The sequence below is a fragment of the Eptatretus burgeri genome, chromosome 1 (genome assembly GCF_056783735.1).
Source record: "Eptatretus burgeri isolate ZD-2024b chromosome 1, Ebu_testis_v1, whole genome shotgun sequence".
NCBI classification, from domain to species: Eukaryota; Metazoa; Chordata; class Myxini; order Myxiniformes; family Myxinidae; genus Eptatretus; species Eptatretus burgeri.
The window spans coordinates 22,307,959-22,332,728 of record NC_140961.1 but is presented as its reverse complement, the minus strand read 5'-3'; the positions used below and the strand labels follow the sequence as shown (position 1 = coordinate 22,332,728).

At 49.0% G+C, this 24,770-nt stretch overlaps 1 protein-coding gene across 6 annotated transcripts in view; it reads right to left on the bottom strand.

Annotated features, from left to right (window-relative positions):
- The window catches only part of FBXW4 (F-box and WD repeat domain containing 4), a 112,158-nt gene extending 98,353 nt beyond the window's left edge, over window positions 1-13,805 (bottom strand). For 5 of the 6 annotated variants that reach the window (XR_015056462.1, XM_085874831.1, XM_085874854.1 and 2 more), the window contains exon 1: window positions 12,468-13,123. Coding sequence is in view for 4 of the 6 variants with exons in the window: in XM_085874831.1 (XP_085730957.1) it covers window positions 12,468-12,634 (167 nt within the window). In the remaining 2 variants the exon portion in view is untranslated. Of the gene's footprint in view, window positions 1-12,467; window positions 13,124-13,492 lie in introns of those variants that run through there. The other variant, XM_085874863.1, reaches the window with a different exon arrangement.
- Between the last annotated feature and the right edge of the window lie 10,965 nt (window positions 13,806-24,770).

The following is a 24,770-nucleotide window of genomic DNA, read 5'->3' as shown; positions in this document are numbered from 1 at the left end:
GAGAGAGAGAAGGGCGAGAGAGAGAGAAGGGCGAGAGAGAGAGAAGGGCGAGAGAGAGAGAAGGGCGAGAGAGAGAGAAGGGCGAGAGAGAGAGAAGGGCGAGAGAGAGAGAAGGGCGAGAGAGAGAGAAGGGCGAGAGAGAGAGAAGGGCGAGAGAGAGAGAAGGGCGAGAGAGAGAGAAGGGCGAGAGAGAGAGAAGGGCGAGAGAGAGAGAAGGGCGAGAGAGAGAGAAGGGCGAGAGAGAGAGAAGGGCGAGAGAGAGAGAAGGGCGAGAGAGAGAGAAGGGCGAGAGAGAGAGAAGGGCGAGAGAGAGAGAAGGGCGAGAGAGAGAGAAGGGCGAGAGAGAGAGAAGGGCGAGAGAGAGAGAAGGGCGAGAGAGAGAGAAGGGCGAGAGAGAGAGAAGGGCGAGAGAGAGAGAAGGGCGAGAGAGAGAGAAGGGCGAGAGAGAGAGAAGGGCGAGAGAGAGAAGGGCGAGAGAGAGAGAAGGGCGAGAGAGAGAGAAGGGCGAGAGAGAGAGAAGGGCGAGAGAGAGAGAAGGGCGAGAGAGAGAGAAGGGCGAGAGAGAGAGAAGGGCGAGAGAGAGAGAAGGGCGAGAGAGAGAGAAGGGGGAGAGAGAGAGAAGGGGGAGAGAGAGAGAGAAGGGCGAGAGAGAGAGAAGGGCGAGAGAGAGAGAAGGGCGAGAGAGAGAGAAGGGCGAGAGAGAGAGAAGGGCGAGAGAGAGAGAAGGGCGAGAGAGAGAGAAGGGCGAGAGAGAGAGAAGGGCGAGAGAGAGAGAAGGGCGAGAGAGAGAGAAGGGCGAGAGAGAGAGAAGGGCGAGAGAGAGAGAAGGGCGAGAGAGAGAGAAGGGCGAGAGAGAGAGAAGGGCGAGAGAGAGAGAAGGGCGAGAGAGAGAAGGGCGAGAGAGAGAAGGGCGAGAGAGAGAAGGGCGAGAGAGAAGGGGGAGAGAGAGAAGGGGGAGAGAGAAGGGGGAGAGAGAAGGGGGAGAGAGAAGGGGGAGACAGAGAGGGGGGATAAAGAGGGGGAGGGAGAGGGGGAATAGAGGAGGGGTGAGACTAGAGAGGAGAGAGAGGGGGGAGAGAGGGGCGGGGAGAGGGGCGGGGAGAGGGGCGGGGAGAGGGGGCGGGGAGAGGGGGCGGGGAGAGGGGAAGGGGAGAGGGGAAGGGGAGAGGGGAAGGGGAGAGGGGAAGGGGAGAGGGGAAGGAGAGAGGGGAAGGAGAGAGGGGAAGGAGAGAGGGGAAGGAGAGAGGGGAAGGAGAGAGGGGAAGGAGAGAGGGGAAGGAGAGAGGGGAAGGAGAGAGGGGAAGGAGAGAGGGGAAGGAGAGAGGGGAAGGAGAGAGGGGAAGGAGAGAGGGGAAGGGGAGAGGGGAAGGGAGAGGGGAAGGGGAGAGGGGAAGGGGAGAGGGGAAGGGGAGAGGGGAAGGAGAGAGGGGAAGGAGAGAGGGGAAGGGGAGAGAGGGGGGAGAGAGGGGGGAGAGAGGGGTGTGAGAGAGAGGGGCGTCACAATTCAAGAGAGGGGAGAGAGGAGGGGGCGAGAGAGGGGTGTGAGAGTGGGGGCGAGAGAGGAGGGGCGAGGAGAGGAGGGGCGAGGAGAGGAGGGGCGAGGAGAGGAGGGGCGAGGAGAGGAGGGGAAGGAGAGGAGGGGAAGGAGAGGAGGGGAAGGAGAGGAGGGGGAGGAGAGGACGGGAAGGAGAGGAGGGGAAGGAGAGAGGGGAAGGAGAGAGGGGAAGGAGAGAGGGGAAGGAGAGAGGGAAGGAGAGAGGGGAAGGAGAGAGGGGAAGGAGAGAGGGGAAGGAGAGAGGGGAAGGAGAGAGGGGAAGGAGAGAGGGGGGGCATCACAATTCAAGAGAGGGGTAGAGAGGAGGAGGCGAGAGAGGGGGGTGAGAGTGGGGGCGAGAGAGAGGGGCGAGGGAGGAGGGGGGAGAGGAGGGGCAAGACTAGGGGGGAGAGCGAGGGGGCGTCAATTTTTCTTCATTTGATATGACGTCACAATTGACGCTGGGGACCTAAGTACGTTTCCCACATGTTTCCCAAGTTATGGCCATTTATGATACGGTTGGTCCAATCTAATTGAAATAATGCCCCAATCCAGTCATCGTTTACGCACCTACGGGCCCGCCCCGACGGGGCCGCCCCTACGGGCCCGTACTAGTATAATTAAATTGAGATAAAATAAAGATTTTAAACGTCATAGAAAAAGATTTTCAGACGTTTACAGCCGTTGATGCAGCATCTTTTACACCACCCTATCCAACACATTACAATCGTTCCTCATGACCGTTGTTTGTGTCCTTTATGACATCCTTAAAAACAGTAAGTTTCTTCTTTGGAGTGATTTTCAAATTTGTTCGGCTGCCAGAGAGGCAGACAGGGTAAAAAAAATAAATCATCATGCCTCTGCCCATGCACGATGGCAAATTCAGAGCCAACGTACTCGAAAAATTACAGGTTCTTGTATTAAACAACTTCATTAAATTTAAATCAAGCTGTTCCTTGATCATAAACTGACACTTGTCGACAGACAGACAAAGTGAACCAAATGCTTAACCCTGCTTTTCACTTTGCGCAGGGTAAATACGAAGATCTAATTCCTGAATGTTTTGTTGAACTATTAAAAGTATGTCATACTTTGAGGGACTGGCATACTTGCCAGGTATTGAGTCTGGGTTTGATCCAAATCCCGACTCCAAATTGTCATCCTAGTGCTTTGCAGGCTGGCCATCACATGATGTAGAGTGCCATCAGTCAGAGCGACATTACACCAGGTGTACTCTCACCATTTGCTTGTAGACATGAAAGATCCCATGGGTACCTTTCAAAGAAAAGAGTAGACAATCGTGGTACTCTGGCAAAATTCCGGTCCAGCAAGATGGTGTAGAGGTGATGCATTTACCCTCGAGCTCTCAAATTAGGGTTTGATTCTCGACCCGACTACAAACTGTGAGATCGGTGCTTCATAGGCCGCATGTTGCTCCACAAAGTGCGCCATCCTTCGGATGGGTGTCTCATCTGCCAGCATGAGTTAGTGGACATTAAAAATCCCACGGTGTCTTTCGTGAAGAGTAAGCAAGGTATCACGGGCACCATGAATTAAATTACCAATTCCTATGACCTTCAGTTGAATGTCAAACCTGGCCAGCCAGTTGATGAAAGACTTGGGCCAAAACCATTCTCCAGCCGAACACCACACGAATGTGAGAACAATTGGGACATTTAAAGTAGTCGCAGTCGCAACTGCTGTCATTGTAGACCCCGGCCAAATTCCAAATTCCTGCTTTGACGAAAGATGGAGTCGTGTCTTGTCGAAGGTACATTACCAGTTCGAGAAATGTGAAACACCTAGTCATAGACAGCATTGATGCACTCCACAGAAGAGTTGTGGAACACCTATTATGATATGGAATTAAATAATAAGAGAAGAATTTGATCACCTCCACCACCAAAGGTGGACGAATGCTATGTTTTCACCCGTCTGTTTGTGAACAGGATGTCTCAAAAAGTTATGGACAGATTCAGACGAAACGTGGTGGACAGGTTGGGTGTGTGACAAGAACGAAGTGATGAGATTTTGGTGAAGATCCGATTCCAGATCTGGGATACTTTTGAACCATTCAAAGAGAAAAAGGTTTGACTAAATTGCGTTGAATTTAGTGTCCAATTAAAGACAGGATCCAAATGCCATGCAAACTACCTTTTTGACTGATTTTGCACAAAGTACAAACAATTCATGTAAACATTATAGAAAGCACTACGAATAGACCTCACGCAACCTTTGTCTCAGCAAAACAAAAACTCCCTACCTTCCAAAAACAAAGTTGGTCTCAACCCTATGAAGAGGAAAACATCTGCTGCAAATCACATGAGCAAGGAAAACATTTCTGCTTGTTTGACAGATTAGACACTATCAATATAGCGAATGGAAAACGAAAGAGCCATTTGTTGTTGAGATAGTCTTCAAGGGCTTACATCATATTGGGGGAAATAAATTTCTGTTGAACAAGAACTTCAAAAGATGTTTGTTACAGATTATCGTTCCACCAATGGGAGGCGACACAAGAGAACCAGGTGTGCAAAACGTTTTCTCTTTGATACTCGTTTTCATCCATCCGTGTCAATGACGAGACAAATAACCACAAAGGTGGCAAAAGGGACAATGGTTATCAGCCCGAGACGTTCGCCATCGCCAGATCGGCAAGAACCAATTTGGGAGAGGATAGGTCGCCGACATGCGAGTCAAAAGGGAGCCGGCACGCTACAGCGGAACATCAAAGAACTCGCAACGAGTGTCAATGAGGGATGATCGAGCGCAATCAACTTGGTATCCAGATCGCGTGAGTGCCAAAAACCAACAATGGCAACAAACCTGACAAGAAAAGGAAACAAAAAGAAAAGCAACAAGCATGCCTGTTGCGTGGAACCACCACGCCATGGCCGAAACGAGGGACACATCAAAGGCACCCACAGGGTGTGGGGCTTATCAAGCGAATCGGATATGGGGGGGGTACAAATTGGGTGCAAACGCTGCACTCCAACGAGCACGCGAGGTGCGCACACGCGACCGTTGACGAGGGCACAGGCACCGGACATGGAGCTATGGTGAGCGACGGTCACAGCAAGTACCTCGGAGGAGGCAATTTACTGCAGCGCAATTGCACAATCACTTCCACGTTACGGACAATTACATAGGTGAGGGGAAATATATAATCTTTGTCTTCTTCAACACACACAATTAGTCCCACATACTGGTGGGCTTGGCTGGGGAAAGTTTTTGGCCCAAATCTTTCGCAAACCGGCTGCCCAGTCCTCACGTTCGATTAAGGTAAGGACAGGAATTTGTAATTTGTTCAAAGTGCTGGTGATAGTTCGCCTCTGCAAAGGACACCGTGGGATCTTTAACATCCACCAACTAATGCCGGCAGATGGGATGCACAGTTAACGCCCATCTGAGGGAGGGCACACAGTACGTTTCCCAAGTTATGGCCATTTATGATACGGTTGGTCCAATCTAATTGAAATAATGCCCCAATCCAGTCGTTGTTTACGCCCCTACGGGCCCGTACTAGTACCTATAAATAGTAAAACCAGAAAAACTGATAATTTTGCAGTGGTCTCTTAATTTTTTCCAGATATATATATATATATATATATATATATATATATATATATATATATATATATATATATATATATATATATATATATATAATGTGACGTCCACGGGACTTGAACAGTCCCGCCAACGTAGAATGAGCCGAAACGATGGAGGCGGTTTATTTATTTATAACCCAAACATGGCGGTTCTAATCGCTCTACCGCAAACGGGACGAGGAAGGTGGCACGAGTCGCTTTTCACCGAGTTGATGATGTTTATTTGTTTCTTTATTAACCAGAAATAACAAGACACGGCAAGAAGAGGGATCCGGGGCGATTCGACGGGATGGTGTGGGATCGGGCGTGGGGAAAACACAGACAATTCCAATGAATATACAAATCTCAAACCCTCTAAGGCGCCAGGTACACACACACACACACACACACACACACACACACACACACACACACACACACACACACACACACACACACACACACACACACACACACACACACACACACAAAACGTAGCTATTTCTGGTGGTCAGGCTGGACCGTGGTGTGGACGCAACTGTCCCTGGATTGGCGCCGGACGAGCTGGCCTTGCTCTCGTCAGGGGGGCAGGAGAAACCGTGGTGCTGTCGACCTCCTGGTCTTGGCCCAAGTCCGCTCACTGCCGCCAGGGAACCAGTTCTGGCGCCAAATTGCGAGCAGGAGAGGGAGGCAGGTCCGCCCGCCGTTCGACCCCGTACTCCGAGACAGCAGAACCCCAGAGCCAACCAAGGTGAGGCACGAGGCTCAGCAAGGCTCCAAGACACGATGAAAAAAACACGATCGAATCAGCGCAACAACAAGCACGCTCCCAGCACAACAGCCTCCACCAAAAAAAACGGTCTTTCTATCCCGATCTTCTTCCTCTTCCTTTTCGACCCCGAACAGAACCTTTGTATCCTCCCGTCCTCGTCACTTCCAATCGAGCCGTTTTATTGGCCCACCGCCGTCGCCTTCCACCAATCGTGATCACGGGGCGGAGCCATCCGCAGCACTGTCCTGTGACGTCACAGCAAGCCTCCAGAGAATACTAAAAGGGGTTTACGCAGACACACTTACCCTATCCCGTATCCCTATCTAATTACGTGACAATTATCATTTCCCCCTTGAAGAAATGGACATTTACTAGACAACTTATCACCACTGAATTGCTACTTATTACATCGAGATCCTGGTACACTCGAACAGCATGGCATACCTAATTACCCTTTGAATGCATACCCCCCCCTCAAACGTAACAATATATATATATATATATATATATATATATATATATATATATATATATATATATATATATATATATATATATATATATATATATATATATATATATATATATATATATATATAACACGGTGTTTCAAAAAGTTTGATACAAGTTTGACTTCCTGCCATTTGTTTGTTTTTTGACCTACACTGTTTTCCTTTTCAGTTTCGTGGTGTTATCGTGGTATTTGTTCCTTGGGATTTCGAGCTCCGTAGCTCAACTATGCCATTGACAGTGAAGCAGAAGATATAAGTGGTGGCTCTGTGGTGTAACTCGAAATCATATTTGGACACCCACTGGAGGTTCTACCGTGAATACGATCTCAGAACATGTGATGGACCCACAAATTGTGCCATTCAACATCTTGTGAAACATTTTGAGCACAAGGGTACAGTGCACAACCAGAGCAAGGGCAACAGTGGCAGGCCGGAATCAGAAACCAAGAGTCAAGCCAACACCGATAGTGTGCGATTCTGCAGTGCACAGTCCCAAGAAGTCACACCACCGGCGCTCCCAGGAGCTAGGCATCAAACCAACATCAGTCTGGCATATCCTCGCAAAGGAACTGAAGCTTTTCCCACACATCATCTCTCTTCGGCACAAGCCGAGTTAAGATGACATGAGGGGGAGACTTGATATGTGCAATTGGCTCAGTGACAGAATGGATACCAACCACCTTGTCACACTGGATGATCTGAAGCAGTAGGTGTCAGACGACCTCCAGGCAGTGCCACATGAGACCTACAGGAAAGTTGGACAGAACTTTGGAGTTAGGATCAATGCCTGTCTGAACCACAGATGGACACACATCGAAAACGTCAATTACAAGGATTTTGCGTAAATGTCAATTTCAGACCTTGGGCTCTCACCAACTCCAGCAATCAGTGAGAGAAAGTACCACGTCATAAGCTTTCAAGAAACGTTAATGTTTGGTTCACGTTCCTGAGGTTTCTGTTTCTTTGTAAATACACATTTAAAGTTGCATCACTCTTTTGGAAACATATATGTATTATATTCAAACAAATAAATCAGGAGCCTGATTCACCTCTGATATTTTGGTGTTTTGAGAACGGCTCTGACGAAAGGTCCGTGAGATGAAAACAAAAGTAAAAAATGAATGAAACACCACACTTGGATTGAAAAGGCAATGCATGTCATCACGAAACCTCAACATGTGGACTTTTTATTATTTATCCAAATGAAGGAAAGGTTGCACACCTTAGGGCACCACAAAATGAAATTGTGACGTTCACGACGCAGCCACTTCTGTCATCGGTCAAACAAACAGCCAAAGATTATCCACGTTTCGTCTCGGTCATTCATGCAGGACATCCTCACAATAGATAGTGAAGGTTACCAGGGAACTCAAGAAAAGAAACTTGAGGTGACAAGTCAAAGAAGACGCAAATTAATTATCTTGAACTCTTACGTGAGGCCTGGTAGGATAGCTGAGAGGAATGCACACTTGACTCTGACCTGTTTAGCCAGTGTTCCAATCCAGACCTTGCTAGAAACTCTCCTCCTGGTGTTTCACATGCGACACATTTATGACTGAAGGACATTAAGCCGGACGACCTGTATGCTCGCACTGGTCGTTGGACGTTAAAGATCTCATGGTAATGATCACAAAGAGTCGCGAAGCTATCAGAGGCATCCTGAACTAATTACCGATTCCTGCCTGTCCAACTGCTGGAAAGGAAAGACCAGACCGCCGAGAAAGAGAGTGACCAGACCGCCGACAGAGAGTGACCGGACCGCCGACAGAGAGTGACCGGACCGCCGACAGAGAGCGACCGTCACAGCGTACTGAGGTGAGGGTTGCATCTCATTCCATAGCAAACAGTAAATGACGTAAACACAGCTCTAATTTAAGGATTACACCAAAACAGAGTAAAAATATTTTGCACACCTCTTCATGTTAAGATATTAAACAATAAAGTTATGAGAATTATGGTGAGTGTCAGTCAAATTCCTTCTAATCTTAAAAAAAGTAGGGGCAATACTCCTGGGCGTTCACCGAGTCGCAGCTGGATAAGAAAACCAGGGAACCACTGGTACGTGTGGATAACCCACAAAATATTAAACAGAGAAGAGAGTAAATACCTGTGGATTTTTTTTATGCAGTGAACAAACATTGGTACATCATGGGTGACGAAATTAGTGGCCAAGCTTCATCGAAATCGTGTGTGTGGTTTCGGAGAAGAAAGCAAATACATATTTTGGGGGGCAAACTCCCGAGGCCACCGAAGACCCTGATTTTTAGCTCACCTGGAACGTAGTTTTATTATTTTTATTTTTTGTATACCTTGTCGAGGCTCGTATGAGAGCTAACACACAACGCACAGCAAGGAGTGCATGAGACAGGAGGGGTGGGAGTGGGAAGGACAAAACGGTGTGGAATAGAGACATTCGGAGATCTGTGGAAGGGAGAGGGATGGGGAGGGGGGGACATGGGGAATGGGAATACAAGATGGACATAACAGGGACTTTCAGGAAGGAAAGCAGGGAATTTGAAGGTGGGTGGGTTTGGGGTAGATTAACGGGGGTAGAAAAGATCAAGGATTTGGATGGGGGATGATAAGACGTGGTGATGAACAGCTGTTTTGAAGGCCTGGAGGGAAGAATGGGATTGAATAGAGAGAGGGAGTTTATTCCAAAGGCGGGAAAAAAAGAGGAATGAAAGAGTGAAGGTGAGCAGCGATTTGTGATTTTAGTAGTTTTACCAGACCTTGAGCGCCCTGCGGAAATATGGTGGGGACAAATCACAGACACAGCAGTGGGGGGGGGCGAGACCGGAGAGGAGACGGTAGAAAACAGAAAGACCACCGACCTGCCTGCGGTGAGAGAGTGAGAGACCCAAAGACTCAGCCTCATCACGAGAGATGCCAATGATCCGAAATGCCTTGGTTTCCACAGCGTGAAGCCGAGAAAGGTGGGAAGCAGGCGCACCAGCCCAGAGAGGAGAGCAGTACTCCATCAGGCTGCGGAGGAAAGCTTTGTATGTGGTCAGGAGCTCAGGTGGGCCGAGGAAGGACTTTGCACGACGGAGGATTCCCAGTCGGTGACTGGCTTTGGAGGCCAGGTTGGAAATGTGACTTTCCCAGGAAAGATCATGGCAGACAGTGAGACCCAGAAGCTTGAATGAAAGGAGTTCTTCCAGAGGATTGTTGAGAAAGTAGATGGGTGGGGGGAGGGGGGGGGTTCCAAATGGTCCTTTCGAAGAGACAAAGTGAGACTGTGAGATTTGTCAGGATTGAAAGACATCCTTCCTCTTTTCCAATGGCAAACACTAAGTTCCAGGGAACTTATGGGATGGCACATCGACCATCCGTCTGTCCATAAATACTTTTAACTTCTTTTCTGAAAATATGTATATGATTTCGATGAAACTTTACCACCACATTCATCACTGTGTATGTACCAAAGTTTGTTATTGGCATAAAAATAAAAATAAATAAATGGGCCTTAAAGGTCCCATGTCACTCAAAAGTACTGAAATTGCATATATATATATATATATATATATATATATATATATATATATATATATATATATATATATATATATATATATATATATATATATATATATATATATATACATGTCCTATAGGAGTTTTTCATCGTGATTTCTGATCTGACAATGTTTTTCACAATACTCGTTCTGTAAAATGTAAAATTAAAAAAAAAAAACCACTTTGGGAACGCCTCTAAAAATTCTGCCGAAATCTACTGAACGACGTGCAACCCACATGACGTCATCTCCAGAACAACAAAGGCTGCACGTAAATTACTCGGGTTGGTGGTCTACTTGATTGTATTGGCTTTCTGAGTGTTTCCACATTCGATTGATCGACTCAAACGCTTCGTTCATTTCTGCTTTAAAAAAAAAATCAAAACATTTGGTTTTGAATAATGGATGACATGGACTTTGATTTGTCTGGTAGCGAGAGTGAGTGTGAGAGAAATGAAGGATTTTGGTCTGAATCAGATGGAAAATTGTCGGATAACGTAGTCGCGGGAGGTGAAGTTCAGGCAGCTGGAAATGGAATACGGCCTTACCAGTTCGAGCCCGAAGCAGGACAAGCAGAGGAAACTGGCGATGAAATTCCCGGCGTTCATGATGATCGGGAGGACATCGAAGGAAGACTTGGCAATAACAACTGGTTCGACAAAATGCTATTCGTAATTCAATAATGTAACTTCTACTTGCATACTGCTCAATATCAGACATATTTTAGTGAGGTGACGTGACCAGCGCAGCAGGCATGTTGCTCCGCGGCGAATGAATCGCAAGCAAGGCCAGCCCATGTCATCGGCCGTGTCTCTCCGCGCATAAAACGAAGCAATCTCGCTGTCCGGATACGATGAAAACTTGTGTGCAGAACACACCTTGCGACACAATTATCTAGAGTAGTCCAATAAATCTGACGTTCTGTTGCATTTTTATTTATTTTATTCCTACTGTCGTCATGTAGTGCCAGTAGAAAACAATGAAGAAAAGAGAAAAATAAAAGAAAGCTACAGCACGTCAGATTTATCGGACGGACGAAGGATTTATCGGACTAAATTGCTTTTGATGATGGGTACTGCATCAGGTTTCAGCCTCCTCAACTTCTTCAAACTGAACAGCGAATAGAGCCCGTGATCAAAGTCACCGTCTTTGAAGTGGGCGCTGCAAATGACGCTCGTGTCGCTGGGGCCTTTCCAGTTTCCCCTCGTCAGCTTCACTTTAGATGTCCTTATTTTCTGAAGATTCTCATCTTTCGGGAATACATGAAGGCTTACACAGTCTTTGGTTTTATTGCTGCATCCTGCTATGATACATCTTGCAGGCATTTTCGAAAGTAAGGCTAAAACTCTTAAAAACTTTCACGAAACAATCACAGGAATTAAGACGATCAGTGAGATAGCAAACACATGTGCACAATGCATTTGTACGTACTTTATACGGTGCGTGACGTCTCATCAATCGACTCTGAGCGAGTCGCGTTCTGGAGATGACGTCAATGGTCACATGACCTGCGGTTCGCTGAACTCCACTTTTTTGAGGGGCGGGGCATAGCAAGTTGTGAAAAGCACTAGAAATGTTCAAAATATTGGTCTAATTATCCCATTGTTGATTTTATAAAAGAAACATGGGTGATTTCTTCACTAGTAAAGTCAAGTTAATATATAAATAACCAGAAACTTTTGAATTACATGGGACCTTTAAGAGAGTCGACGGGGATTGTCCCCCAAAATAGGTATTTCCTTTGTTCTCAGAAATGACACATGGAATTCCGATGAAACTTGACCACAACCTTTATCACCTGTATCATGTACTAAAGTTTGTTCATGGTATTAAAAAAATAGACATGGGGTCCGATCATGTCTTCGGAGGGAGTTTATGGGGTGCTTGCACCCCCCGCCCCTTCCAAAAAAAAATACATGTATTTGCTTTCTTCTCCAAAACTACACACACAATTTTGATGAAACTTCACCACACCTTCATCAACCTGAATGTACAAAAGTTTGTTCACGACATTCAAAAAAACAAAAAAACCTTAGGGGCAATACCCCTGGGCACTCACCTGTCGTGGCTGGATAAGATAACCAGGGAACCACTGGCAGGCATGGATGACCCACAAAATATGTAACAGAGAAGAAACCTATAGATTTTTTCCTTCCCTCTCGTTTCCTGGTGTGTGTGTGTGTGTGTGTGTGTGTGTGTGTGTGTGTGTGTGTGTGTGTGTGTGTGTGTGTGTGTGTGTGTGTGTGTGTGTGTGTGTGTGTGTGTGTGTGTGTGTGTGTGTGTGTGTGTGTGTGTGTGTGTGTGTGTGTGTGTGTGTGTGTGTGTGTGTGTGTGTGTGTGTCCATTCATGTGAGCAGAGGAAACTTTGCATTGCCATCTCATTCATTTCTGATGATGTGAAACCATTTTTTTCTTGATTCAATATCAATGAACTGCAAACGTTATCCCTGGCAGTGACATGTTACATGATTCATCATGTGGTGAAGGCTTGTGTCCCTCCGCATATAAATTCTCTACTTCTTTTCACTTTCCCTTGCAAACCTGAATGGGGCATGAAGTGCTGCTCGAGCATGGCTCCGCCAAACACAGTCGAAAGCTGAGAGACTTCGGAAGCGGTGGCAGCAACGAGCAACAGCAGCAAGGTCGTGCTTCTCCAGGAGAGACAAGATGAGCAGCAGGACGTCTTCTGGCAGTGAGAGAAGGCGCATCACCTTTCTCCTCACTCCCAACACCCACTCTCCCTCTTGCACACCAACCCCCCACCCCACCCCACCAACACTCCTCACTCACGACCACTAACTTCCTCACTCACCACCACTAAATTCCTCACTCCTTGAGCCAGACTCTTAACCCTTTCCGGATGCACACAACCCAACCACTCAACTCCACGCTCACACAACCCAACCACTCAACTCCACGCTCACACAATCCAACAACTCAACTCCACGCTCACACAATCCAACCACAGACTCCACGCTCACAAAACCCAACCACTCAACTCCACGCTCACACAATCCAACCACTCAGACTCCACGCTCACAAAACCCAACCACTCAACTCCACGCTCACACAATCCAACTACTCTACTCCACGCTCACAAAACCCAACCACTCTACTCCACGCTCACACAATCCAACCACTCAACTCCACGCGCACAAAATCCAACCACTCAACTCCACGCTCACATCCAACCACTCTACTCCACACTCACACAAGCCACACACTCAACTCCCCGTACACACAATCCAATCACTCTACTCCACGCTCACACAATCCAACCACTCCATTCCACGCTCACACAATCCAACCACTCTACTCCACACTCACACAATCCAACCACTCTACTCCACACTCACACAATCCAAACACTCTACTCCACGCTCACACAATCCAACCACTCCACACTCACACAACTCAACCACTACACGCTCACACAACCCAACCACAACACGCTCACTGAAACCCAACCACCCAACGCTCTCCCCCTAAATAAGCCCTCACTCGCAAACGACTCAGCCATTGCCCTTCAACCACACACAGTGTCCTTTTGACCCTTCGCTCCTCACACGGTGATCCTGTTCTTGACTCCAAGGAACGAAAGCAATGATCTCAATCTTCCTCTTCTCCCTTTTCAGGACCTCCTCGTGTCTCCTGACCCTCGGTGACGATGACCCCCACAGCCACCGACGTTCTTACTCCACCATCACTTCACTCTCACGTGTCGACCCAGAGCTTACCAACAGGTCTTTACACATTCATTCCTTTCTCGCCTTCCAGGCCGCACTATCGCTCTTTCACCACAATCAAGTTGCCCATCGATTCACTCAATTTCGTTCCTTCGTTCGTTCGTTCGTCACTCAATGATCCACTTCCTTCAAATAATTTACACTTTTAGTTTTGCGATATAAATATCGTGCCAAGAAAATGTTTTGCTTATGAAAAATAAGGATAAATAAGTACCGACATTATTACTCAGATTCGTAAGTGGCCTTCCGAGTTACCACTTCACGGCACGATGTCCAAGAGTGCCGAACAAAGCGGAAAATAATTAATTTATAAAGTCAACGATCGAAGCTTTCTTATTTATCAGGAAATTGTCACGTGTATACTTTAAAAATACAACGAAAAAATTCGTCCACACCCTCCCCCCTTTCATCCCTGGCCATGTCGTCCTTTCCATCCCATCTTTAACCTCCAATCTCACCCATTCCAACATCATCCCCAAACATCCCCAGCACATTTTATGTCACGCCTCCTCAAATCCCGTGTCTTCTTTTCTGTCATCCCCCCCTTCCCAAACACCCCCCATTCCCAAAGCAATGTCAACCCTGCATCCCACGTGACACCCCTACCCCAAATCCCATGTCACGAGTCATCAACCTCCTCCCAAATTTCCCCACGCGCCCCCCTCCCCGGACGCCACCCCCAGATTTCATGTCCCCAACGGCCAACGCCGTCCCTGCCCACTGTTTTTTTTTGTTTTTTTTACCCCCATTGACCCAGCAGTGCCCAACCCTCTCGCTTTTCCTATTCATCCATTCCTTTCCTTCTTATATCCATCTACTGTCCCACTTTGGTTTGTTGTCCAATTTTTAGCTCACCCTAACCCTAACAGCTAACCCTAACCCTAACCCTAACAGCTAAGCCTAACCCCAACCCACTTTGGTTTGTTGTCCAATTTTTAGCTCACCCTAACCCTAACAGCTAAGCCTAACCCTAACAGCGAACCATAACCCTGACACTAACCCCAACCCACTTTGGTTTGTTGTCCAATTTTTAGCTCACCCTAACCCCAACAGCTAACCCTAACCCTAACAGCGAACCATAACCCTGACACTAACCCCAACCCACTTTGGTTTGTTGTCCAATTTTTAGCTCACCCTAACCCTAACAGCTAAGCCTAACCCTAACAGCGAACCATAACCCTGACACTAACCCCAACCCACTTTGGTTTGTTGTCCAATTTTTAGCTCACCCTAACCCCAACAGCTAACCCTAACCCTAACAGCGAACCATAACCCTGACACTAACCCCAACCCACTTTGGTTTGTTGTCCAATTTTTAGCTCACCCTAACCCTAACCCACTTTGGTTTGTTGTCCAATTTTTTAGCTCACCCTAACCCTAACAGCTAACCCTAACCCTACCCCCAACCCTAACCCACTTTGGTTTGTTGTCCAATTTTTAACTCACCCTGACCCTAACAGCTAACCCTAACCCTAACGCTAACCCTAACCCTAATCCTACCCCCAACCCTAACCCACTTTGGTTTGTTGTCCAATTTTTAGCTCACCCTAACCCTAACCCTAACAGCTAAGCCTAACCCCAACCCACTTTGGTTTGTTGTCCAATTTTTAGCTCACCCTAACCCTAACCCTAACAGCTAAGCCTAACGCCAACCCACTTTGGTTTGTTGTCCAATTTTTAGCTCACCCTAACCCCAACAGCTAACCCTAACCCTAACAGCGAACCATAACCCTAACACTAACCCCAACCCACTTTGGTTTGTTGTCCAATTTTTAGCTCACCCTAACCCTAACCCACTTTGGTTTGTTGTCCAATTTTTTAGCTCACCCTAACCCTAACAGCTAACCCTAACCCTAACCCTAACCCCAACCCTTACCCACTTTGGTTTGTTGTCCAATTTTTAGTTCGCCCTGACCCGAACAGCTAACCCTAACCCTAACACTAACCCTAACCCTACCCCCAACCCTAACCCACTTTGGTTTGTTGTCCAATTTTTAACTCACCCTGACCCTAACAGCTAACCCTAACCCTAACGCTAACCCTAACCCTAACCCTACCCCCAACCCTAACCCACTTTGATTTGTTGTCCAATTTTTAGCTCACCCTAACCCTAACAGCTAACCCTAACCCTCACCCTAACCCCAACCCTAACCCACTTTGGTTTGTTGTCCAATTTTTAGCTCACCCGAACCCTAACCCTAACAGCTAACCCTGTTACCTAGTTCCGGGAGCTTGTAGATGTCCGTCCGTCCCCAAATACTTTCAACCTCTCGGAAACTTTATCACAACGTCCTTCACCGTGTATGTACCAAAGTTTGTTCATGGCATTAAAAAAATCTGGTCCTCAGGGGTCTACGGGGGTTCCCCCCCAAATTAGGTATTTGCTTTCTTCTCTGAACCCACAAACATAATTTCGATGAAACTTGACCGCAGCCTTTATCACCCGTGATGTACCACAGTTTGTTCAGGGCATTAAAAATAAATCCATCGGTGTTTCCTTTCTTCTCCGTTATATATTTTGTGGGTCATCCATGCCTACCAGTGGTTCCCTGGTTATCTTATCCAGCAGGTACCAGGTGAGCGCACAGATGTATTTCCCCTATGTTTTATTACCTTGTTTAGTGTGACCGCACTCTGCCAGGAGCCCGATGAGCCTACATGCATGTCTTAAAAAGGTCAAAATACCCGCCATTTTGAATTGGTGTACGTATTATCAGCCCCCGTGGGACTTGGTCCAAAACGAGGGGGCTGATGGATTTGATCTCGATTTTAGTGTCGTGCGTGTGTGCGTTCGCAACCATATCTCGGAGATGTATGGAACCGATTTTACTTGGACTTGGCACAAAAACAACACATGATGGCATACATGTACACATCATTTTTTCCCCAACAACGGATCCAAGATGCCGACTGGCGGCCATTTTAGTTGTAAAAAAAAAAAAACAGTGTCGAACATGTCCTCAACCATTCCTCAGATATGCATTTACTAACCCTGTCTAAACTTAGCACACAGATAATGAATGAAGGCTTACATAAGCCCCTCATTTTTTTCTGAGATCAGATCCAAGATGGCCAACTGGCGGCCATTTTCGAACACGTCCTCAACCATTTCTCTGACAAGCATTGCCCGATTTTGTTCAAACGTGGCACAAGTACAGTACATGATGGCATTGACGTGCCACTCACTTTATTTTGCGATCTGATCAAAGATGGCCGACTGGGAGACTGGTGGCCATTTTAGTTGTACATAAATATGGGCAAGCCCTTTAACTCCATTCAGCAAAATTCCAAACTCGGCGTTGAAAAGGTTAGAGTGTGAACAAACAACCATAGCTTGGCAACATTAGTGCGGGCTTTGATGGGTCTAATACTAATGGCTTCCACCTGCATCGAAGTTCCTTGTGAAGGAACATATAATAAATAATTATTCAACAACTACATTAAGCGAGTCAGAAGTTCAATTTTCTATGTCATGGTGATAGAGTACAGTGGTACAGTACTCAACATATCAGGATGGAAGGGGAAAAAATGGCCGCCCACCGTTACTTTAATGGGATGTGCAGTCTTAACTAGATATCCGCAATCGAAAAGTGATCGTCAAGGATAAGCCTATCCCGGCCTACCACGAGTGGCCACGACTTACCGCTGGCCTACCCCGACTTTGGCGATCATCCACCACTTCCCCTTGGCCTACCCCAGCCGACCACGACATTGGCGATTGCCTGCGACTTACCCTTGGTCTACCCCGACTTTGGCGATCATCCACGACTTCCCCTTGGCCTACCCCAGCCGACCACGACATTGGCGATTGCCTGCTACTTGCCCTTGGCCTACCCCGACTTTGGCAATCGCCCGCGCCTTACCCTTGGTCTACCCCAGCCGACCACAACATTGGCGATTTCCTGCAACTTCCCCTTGGTCTACTCCTTTTTTGGCGATTGCCCGTGACTTACCCTTGGCCCGCAATCCCATGATGGCCATATGCTTTTTTGGACCACCATATCACCTTGACCTTCAGCATTTATGGACAAAGTAGAAATTAAGAAAAGGTGTCTCCAATTACACCCTATCCATAAAACTCAACATCATGAAATTCAGAGGAAAATTATTCAAGTTATGATCAAAAAGGTGTTTTTCATTAATTAGGTCACAATCCAAAAAAGTAGGTCAAGGACAGAAATCAAATATCAGGTGTACACCTTCAGTGCAGGTCCATTTTGATAACGTAAAAGCATTATGGAAGTTGAAGCGGTCTGAGATTGTAAAAATTGTAAAAATTGTAAAAATTGAGCAATGTTTAAAAAAAAATGTCATGTGTTTATTTTTCAGAGCACCATTTGACCTTACCCTTTAACCTGGAGGAGAGGAGATTGGGACCATACTCTGTGCAGAGCATTGGTGCTTCCAAAGCAGTCTCCTTGGCTATTGGGCACAATCCTGGACGGGTCGCCACTCCGACACAGGATACCAGCAAGCTGGCACTCATTTTGCCGACCTCAGACAGATGACAGGCCAAGTTAACCCCACCTGGTATTAATTCAACAGCTGAGCGGGATTTGAACGCAGGACCCTCGGATCCAAAGCCCGCCACCCAAACCATTAAGCCAACACCAGGCATAACGTGGAGGGATATGATGAAAATGATCCATAAAATGCACTTTGCTCCGAGGAGATCTCGAGAGGGCAACTTCGTTCTGATCGGACAAACGTTAGTCGAGTTTTGGTGAGAAATGTTAAAATGGAATTAGGTCATGACCTTAAAATTAGGTCAAGGTCAATAAGTATGTCAACCCTGCGTACTTTGTTTTCCCATGATTGATGCAAAATTTCATCTCAAAAGTCCGAGCAGGCTCCGAGATACAGCTCGAACATTCGGGAAAGCTGGGAGTGCAGGAACAAAATGATTTAAATAATTAATTATTAGATCCTCGTGGAGGATCTCTAAGTCTTACTCACGTTGTTGTTCTTCATCTTCCTCTTGTGGACTTTTTTGTTTCACAGCCTACAGTTTTCATCGAAACTTCCTGAAACTTGGCATATATATGGAAAAATACCCTGCGCAGACCCAGTAACCCAGTAACAAGTAAAATACCCAGTAACCATCTCCGATTTTGAAAATTCCTCCTATAAAAAAAGTTATGACGTCAAAATATCTCCGCGAATGGAGATCGCCGAAAAAATTATCTCTGAAACTAGTGTTATGGCTGTGGAAATTCGCAAACCACCATTCAGGTCCCGTAGGTGAGATATCTCTTAAGTACATGTGTAGTTAGCCCCAAATCCGTTGGCAAGAGGGAATTTATGTGATTCATTCGGGCTGCGACGCTTTGAGATAGCCGTTTTTCTGTTCTATCTTTATTTTGAACCAACCACGTCTCAACCGCCATCACACAACAACCACCTTAACCACCACGCCAGCCATCGTCACCAACCACAACCATGCTCCAACCCTCAGACAACAACAACAACGCCAACAGCCACGACCTTTAACTTCACAACTCAATCCCGCAAACATCGCATCACCATCATTCCCAAACGGCACCATAACCATCAAACCACCACCGATAAACCCTCCACCACCCTCACCTCTCTCCTTCTATGGCCATTCCTGCACCACCTGTGAACACTGAGCGTCAGGCTGTCTTGGGCTCGTTCAGCGATACGCACTGAGCCGCGAGCGCAAATAGCGGCCTTTCCGAGGGAGAATTCGGATCAGGACCGCTACACGCGCACTTCTGATCCGTCCAATTAGCAAGCGCGGAGCGGCTTGGCCCCGCCTCCAGGCGGGTCTGTGTGAAATCGATATATGCAAATTCTAGGATCAGGGGAGGTTCACGCCCACTTTTCCTCCGTCCAATTGGCGAGCGTGGCTCCGCCCCTGAGGTCATCCTGATCCGGATATTTGCATATTGTTTTCTCCTGCCGGCCTATAAAACGGCGAGTGCAAGACGAATCGTGGCAGAGTGTGGCAGTGGCAGAGTGTGGCAGTAGCAGTGTGTGGCAGTAGCAGTGTGTGTCGGCAGGGCAGAGTGAGTCGAGTCATCGGTGTGGCAGCGAGTTGGGTTCTGCAGTCGGCTGAGGAGAGTTGCGGGAAGAGGCAAAGGAGCTCGGGTCCGAGGTGAGAAGGATGGCGGTCGGCGACGAGGTCGCGGTGTGAGATCGCTCGTTGCGGGACCCATGCCAGCCAGCCATTCTCCTCCCCCAGGGCATCAACAATTCCCCCTTTCTCCCGCGCTGAGATAGTGCAAAAAGGGGGCCCCGTTCCCACCCCACTCCAAACGTCGTGCCAACGAAACCCGCCAAGGAGCACAGAGTCGGGGCACAGCCATGCGGCCACATCTGCGGCTCGTCCGCCAACGCGTCACGAGGACGCGGGTAGGACCCCCCCCCCCTGGTCTCGCGGACCTGGCCACTCCTCCAGGTCACGCGCACATATTGGCCTCCAGGCCTGTCTGCCCCCTTGTCTATGAGGGTGGCTTCTTTCCTTTGCTTTTGAGTAAATGTGTGTTGGCGCCGTCTGTAAAGTAGAACTGTATAAGTGTTGCCGTGTGTACGCGTATTCGGTAGTAACTCTGCGTCATTGTTTCTTTTGTTTTAACTGCTATATGTGCATTTTGACTGTTTGGCTGTATATATGTGCTTTCCGTGTGTCGCGTAATAAATGTGCATTGTGTGAACTGTTTTCCCGTTTCGCTTCGTCTTTTCTTTATTGACCCTCCATCCTGCTTCACGTAAAGGGTTCGTAGTGGGCTTAATATGCCCGGTAATTAATCTGAACCATCCAGGTTGGCGATAACACCGCTCGGTTATCACGATAGCACGGAACGGGCCGCCCAAGCGGCTCGTGTCCGGAGTCGACCTGCGGCGAGGTGCGATCGCCCGGTCGACCATTCGCGCAGGTACTTCGGTAGATCGAATTTGGCGAGCGACCCTATCCTGCGCGGGTGGGCAATTGGCACGATCGTGGTGAGGTTAAACCCCCACCCGTGACTAGCTCCCGGCGTTGGTCCGAGAGGGTCACGACTGAATTGTCCGTCCGGTGGGCGACGTGCCGCGATTCGAGTCACGTGGCCGTCCGCACGTCGGCGGGCGCGAATTCGCAACACTCAGCAAGCTTCTTGAATTCTGTTTGCGGGAATCGAACAGGGCATTAGCAGAGATGAATTACCGCACATATGATACATCACTATGGCGTCATATCAATTTTTATGACGTCATTCCTATTTTTTGACATTTTTTGTTTCACAACTCAGAGTTTTCATCGGATCTTCGTGAAACTTGCCATGGATATGCAGAAAGCCCACGCACAGGCAGTAACCATCTCCGGTTTTGGAAATTCTTCCGAGAAAAAAAGTTGACGTCATAATATCGCCGCTAATGGAAATCGCCAACATCATCTCCGAAACTAGGTAAGCTGTTTGAATTTTGTTTGCGAGAATCAAGCCAGGCATTAGCACAGATAATTTATCGCAAACCTGACATCACATTGAGGTCATATTCGTTTTTATGACGTCATTATTAAAAGGACGAGGATCTTAGCTTATTTGAACTTGTTTTTTTTCCAAATGGTGATCTTGTACTCCGAGGGTCCAAGAAACTCTGGGGGTACCATTAAAATTGGGGGTACTAATTGTAGAACCAAACCCGAAGACAGCAATAAACCTTCCCCTTCCCCTAACCCGATAACCAAAGGTGGATGCTCAACTGCCGTTTATTAATTAATTCATGCTGCCGAGAAATTCACAGCCTTCAGGGACACGAACCTGAACAGGTGAGTCGGGCATGAAGGAGGAAACTGCATGAAATAAAATCGGCGATATGTGATGTGTTTATTCAATTTTCAAACAAACCACCGACTACAGGGACGTTTGAGAGTGCGAATAACACCCGAACCTCCTCAACGTGAACGTGCGGCGGTTTTTTTTTTTTAATGGCGATGACGTCCTCTTCTTCCTCCCGCGTTCCTCAAGTTGTGCGCAGCACGAACGCGTCACCGGGCCAGGTGGCTTCACAACAGAGAGCTATATTTGTGCGAGTTCAAAAGGAAAAATAACATTCCATAATAATAATCCAAAAGGGCAGATTTCAAACATGCTGCGCATACATAGCACGAACACCCGTTTTATTTTTTTTATATATAAACTCTGAGGTATTGTTGTTTTTTTATATTTTAAAAAATACCTCTTTGCAGCCCGAGAGGTATGCGCGCTCCCCTCCGAGCCGTCTCGCCTGGGCTCCAATACCGACACGGTTATAAAACGTCACCCTGGCATTTTACACACGTGGGCTCCGTCTCTCGGATGGACACGTTGGACGTGGTGCGGAGCGGTCTGCTCACGTCACATCGTCCGTCGGGGGTAAGGATCCCACGGTTTGAGAGGGCAATCAATGGTAAACTACCCAGGACAACTCAACAACACAGGACAACTAAACCACCCAGGACAACTCAACCAACCGGAGCATAACCACACCACCTGCTACAACAAAATCAACCACGGACAGCACGCGAGCAAATACAACTCGTCGATTGGCTCACAGGAATATTATGAAAGGGAGGGGGGAGAAAGAGAGAAGGAGGGAGAGGGGAGGGGGAGAAAGAGAGAAGGAGGGAGAGGGGAGGGGGAGAAAGAGAGAAGAAGGGAGAGGGGAGGGGGAGAAAGAGAGAAGGAGGGAGAGGGGAGGGGAGAAAGAGAGAAGGAGGGAGAGGGAGGGGGAGAAAGAGAGAAGGAGGGAGAGGGGAGGGGGAGAAAGAGAGAAGGAGGGAGAGGGGAGGGGGAGAAAGAGAGAAGGAGGGAGAGGGGAGGGGGAGAAAGAGAGAAGGAGGGAGAGGGAGGGGGAGAAAGAGAGAAGGAGGGAGAGGGGAGGGGGAGAAAGAGAGAAGGAGGGGGAGAAAGAGGGAGAGGGAGAAAGAGAGAAGGAGGGAGAGGGGAGGGGAGAAAGAGGGAGAGGGGAGGGGAGAAAGAGGGAGGGGGAGGGGAGAAAGAGGGAGGGGAGGGGGAGAAAGAGGGAGGGAGGGGAGGGGGAGAAAGAGGGAGGGGGAGGGGGAGAAAGAGGGAGGGGAGGGGGAGAAAGAGGGAGGGGGAGGGGGAGAAAGAGGGAGGGGAGGGGGAGAAAGAGGGAGGGGAGGGGGAGAAAGAGGGAGGGGAGGGGGAGAAAGAGGGAGGGGAGGGGGAGAAAGAGGGAGGGGAGGGGAGAAAGAGGGAGGGGAGGGGGAGAAAGAGGGAGGGGAGGGGGAGAAAGAGGGAGGGGAGGGGAGGAGAGGGAGGGGAGGGAGAGGGGAGGGAGAGGGGAGGGGGAGAAAGAGGGAGGGAGAGGGGAGGGGGAGAAAGAGGGAGGGAGAGGGGAGGGGGAGAAAGAGGGAGGGAGAGGGGAGGGGGAGAAAGAGGGAGGGAGAGGGAGGGGGAGAAAGAGGGAGGGAGAGGGAGGGGGAGAAAGAGGGAGGGAGAGGGAGGGGGAGAAAGAGGGAGGGAGAGGGAGGGGAGAAAGAGGGAGGGAGAGGAGGGGGAGAAAGAGGGAGGGAGAGGGAGGGGGAGAAAGAGGGAGGGAGAGGGGAGGGGGAGGGAGAGGTGAGGGGGAGGGAGAGGGGAGGGGGAGGGAGAGGGGAGGGGGAGAAAGAGGGAGGGAGGGGAGGGGGAGAAAGAGGGAGGGAGGGGGAGGGAGAGGGGAGGGGGAGAAAGAGGGAGGGAGAGGGGAGGGGAGAAAGAGGGAGGGAGAGGGGAGGGGAGAAAGAGGGAGGGAGAGGGGAGGGGAGAACGAGGGAGGGAGAGGGGAGGGGGAGAAAGAGGGAGGGAGACGGGGAGGGGGAGAAAGAGGGAGGGAGAGGGGAGGGGAGAAAGAGGGAGGGAGAGGGAGGGGGAGAAAGAGGGAGGGAGAGGGGAGGGGAGAAAGAGGGAGGGAGAGGGAGGGGAGAAAGAGGGAGGGAGAGGGAGGGGGAGAAAGAGGGAGGGAGACGGGGAGAAAGAGGGAGGGAGAGGGGAGAAAGAGGGAGGGAGAGGGAGGGGAGAAATAGGACGGGAGAGAAGAGAAAGAGGGCGGAAGAGGGGAGAAAGAAGGAGGGAGAGGGGGGAGAAAGAGGGAGGGGGAGGGGAGGGAGGGAGAAAGAGGGAGGGGGAGAAAGAGAGAAGGAGGGAGGGAGAGGGGAGGGGAAGAAATAAGGAGGGAGAGGGGAGAGGGAGAAAGAAGGAGGGAGAGGGAGGGGGAGAAAGAAGGAGGGAGAGGGGAGGGGAGAAAGAAGTAGGGGGGAGAAAGAAGTAGGGGGGAGAAAGAAGTAGGGGGAGAAAGAGGGAGGGAGAAAGAGGGAAGGAGAGGGGAGGGGGAGAAAGAGAGAAGGAGGAACGGAGAGGGGAGGGGAGGGGAGAAAGAAGGAGGGAGAGGGGAGGGGAGGGGGAGAAAGAAGGAGGGAGAGGGGAGGGGGAGAAAGAAGGAGGGAGAGGGGAGGGGAGAAAGAAGGAGGGAGAGGGGAGGGGGAGAAAGAGGGAGGGAGACGGGGAGAAAGAGGGAGGGAGAGGGGAGAAAGAGGACGGGAGAGAAGAGAAAGAGGGCGGAAGAGGGGAGAAAGAAGGAGGGAGAGGGGAGAAAGAGGGAGGGAGAAAGGATGGGGGAGAAAGAGGGACGGAGAGAGGAAGGGGGAGAAAGAGGGAGGGAGAGAGGAAGGGGAAGAAAGAGTGAGCGAGAGAGGGTGGGGAGAAAGAGGGAGCGAGAGAGGGAGGGAGAAAGAGCAGGGGGAGGGAGCAAGGAGGGTTAAGCTTGAAAGTGAGGAAGGTGGAGAGGGGGTGAGGAAGGTGGGAGGAGGGGAGAGTTAGGAAGGTGGGAGGGGGCGGGGACAGTGAGGAAGGTTGGGGGAGGGGAGAGCGAGGAAAGTGGGAGGAGGAGGGAGAGCGACGCCTCACCAAGCAAACATCGCTATAAACTTGAGGAGGGAGGTGGGAACGAAGAGGATGGGGGGTGGGAGAAGAGGATGGGGGGGAGAAGAGGAGGGGAAGTGGGGTGGGGGGTTGGGAGGAAGTTAGCATGAGAGAGGTGGTTCTGGACTTGCATTTGTTATGGTGACTTCAGGGGGGAACTGGGGGAGGGGGAGGGTTTTCAAATTGCGTTTGGT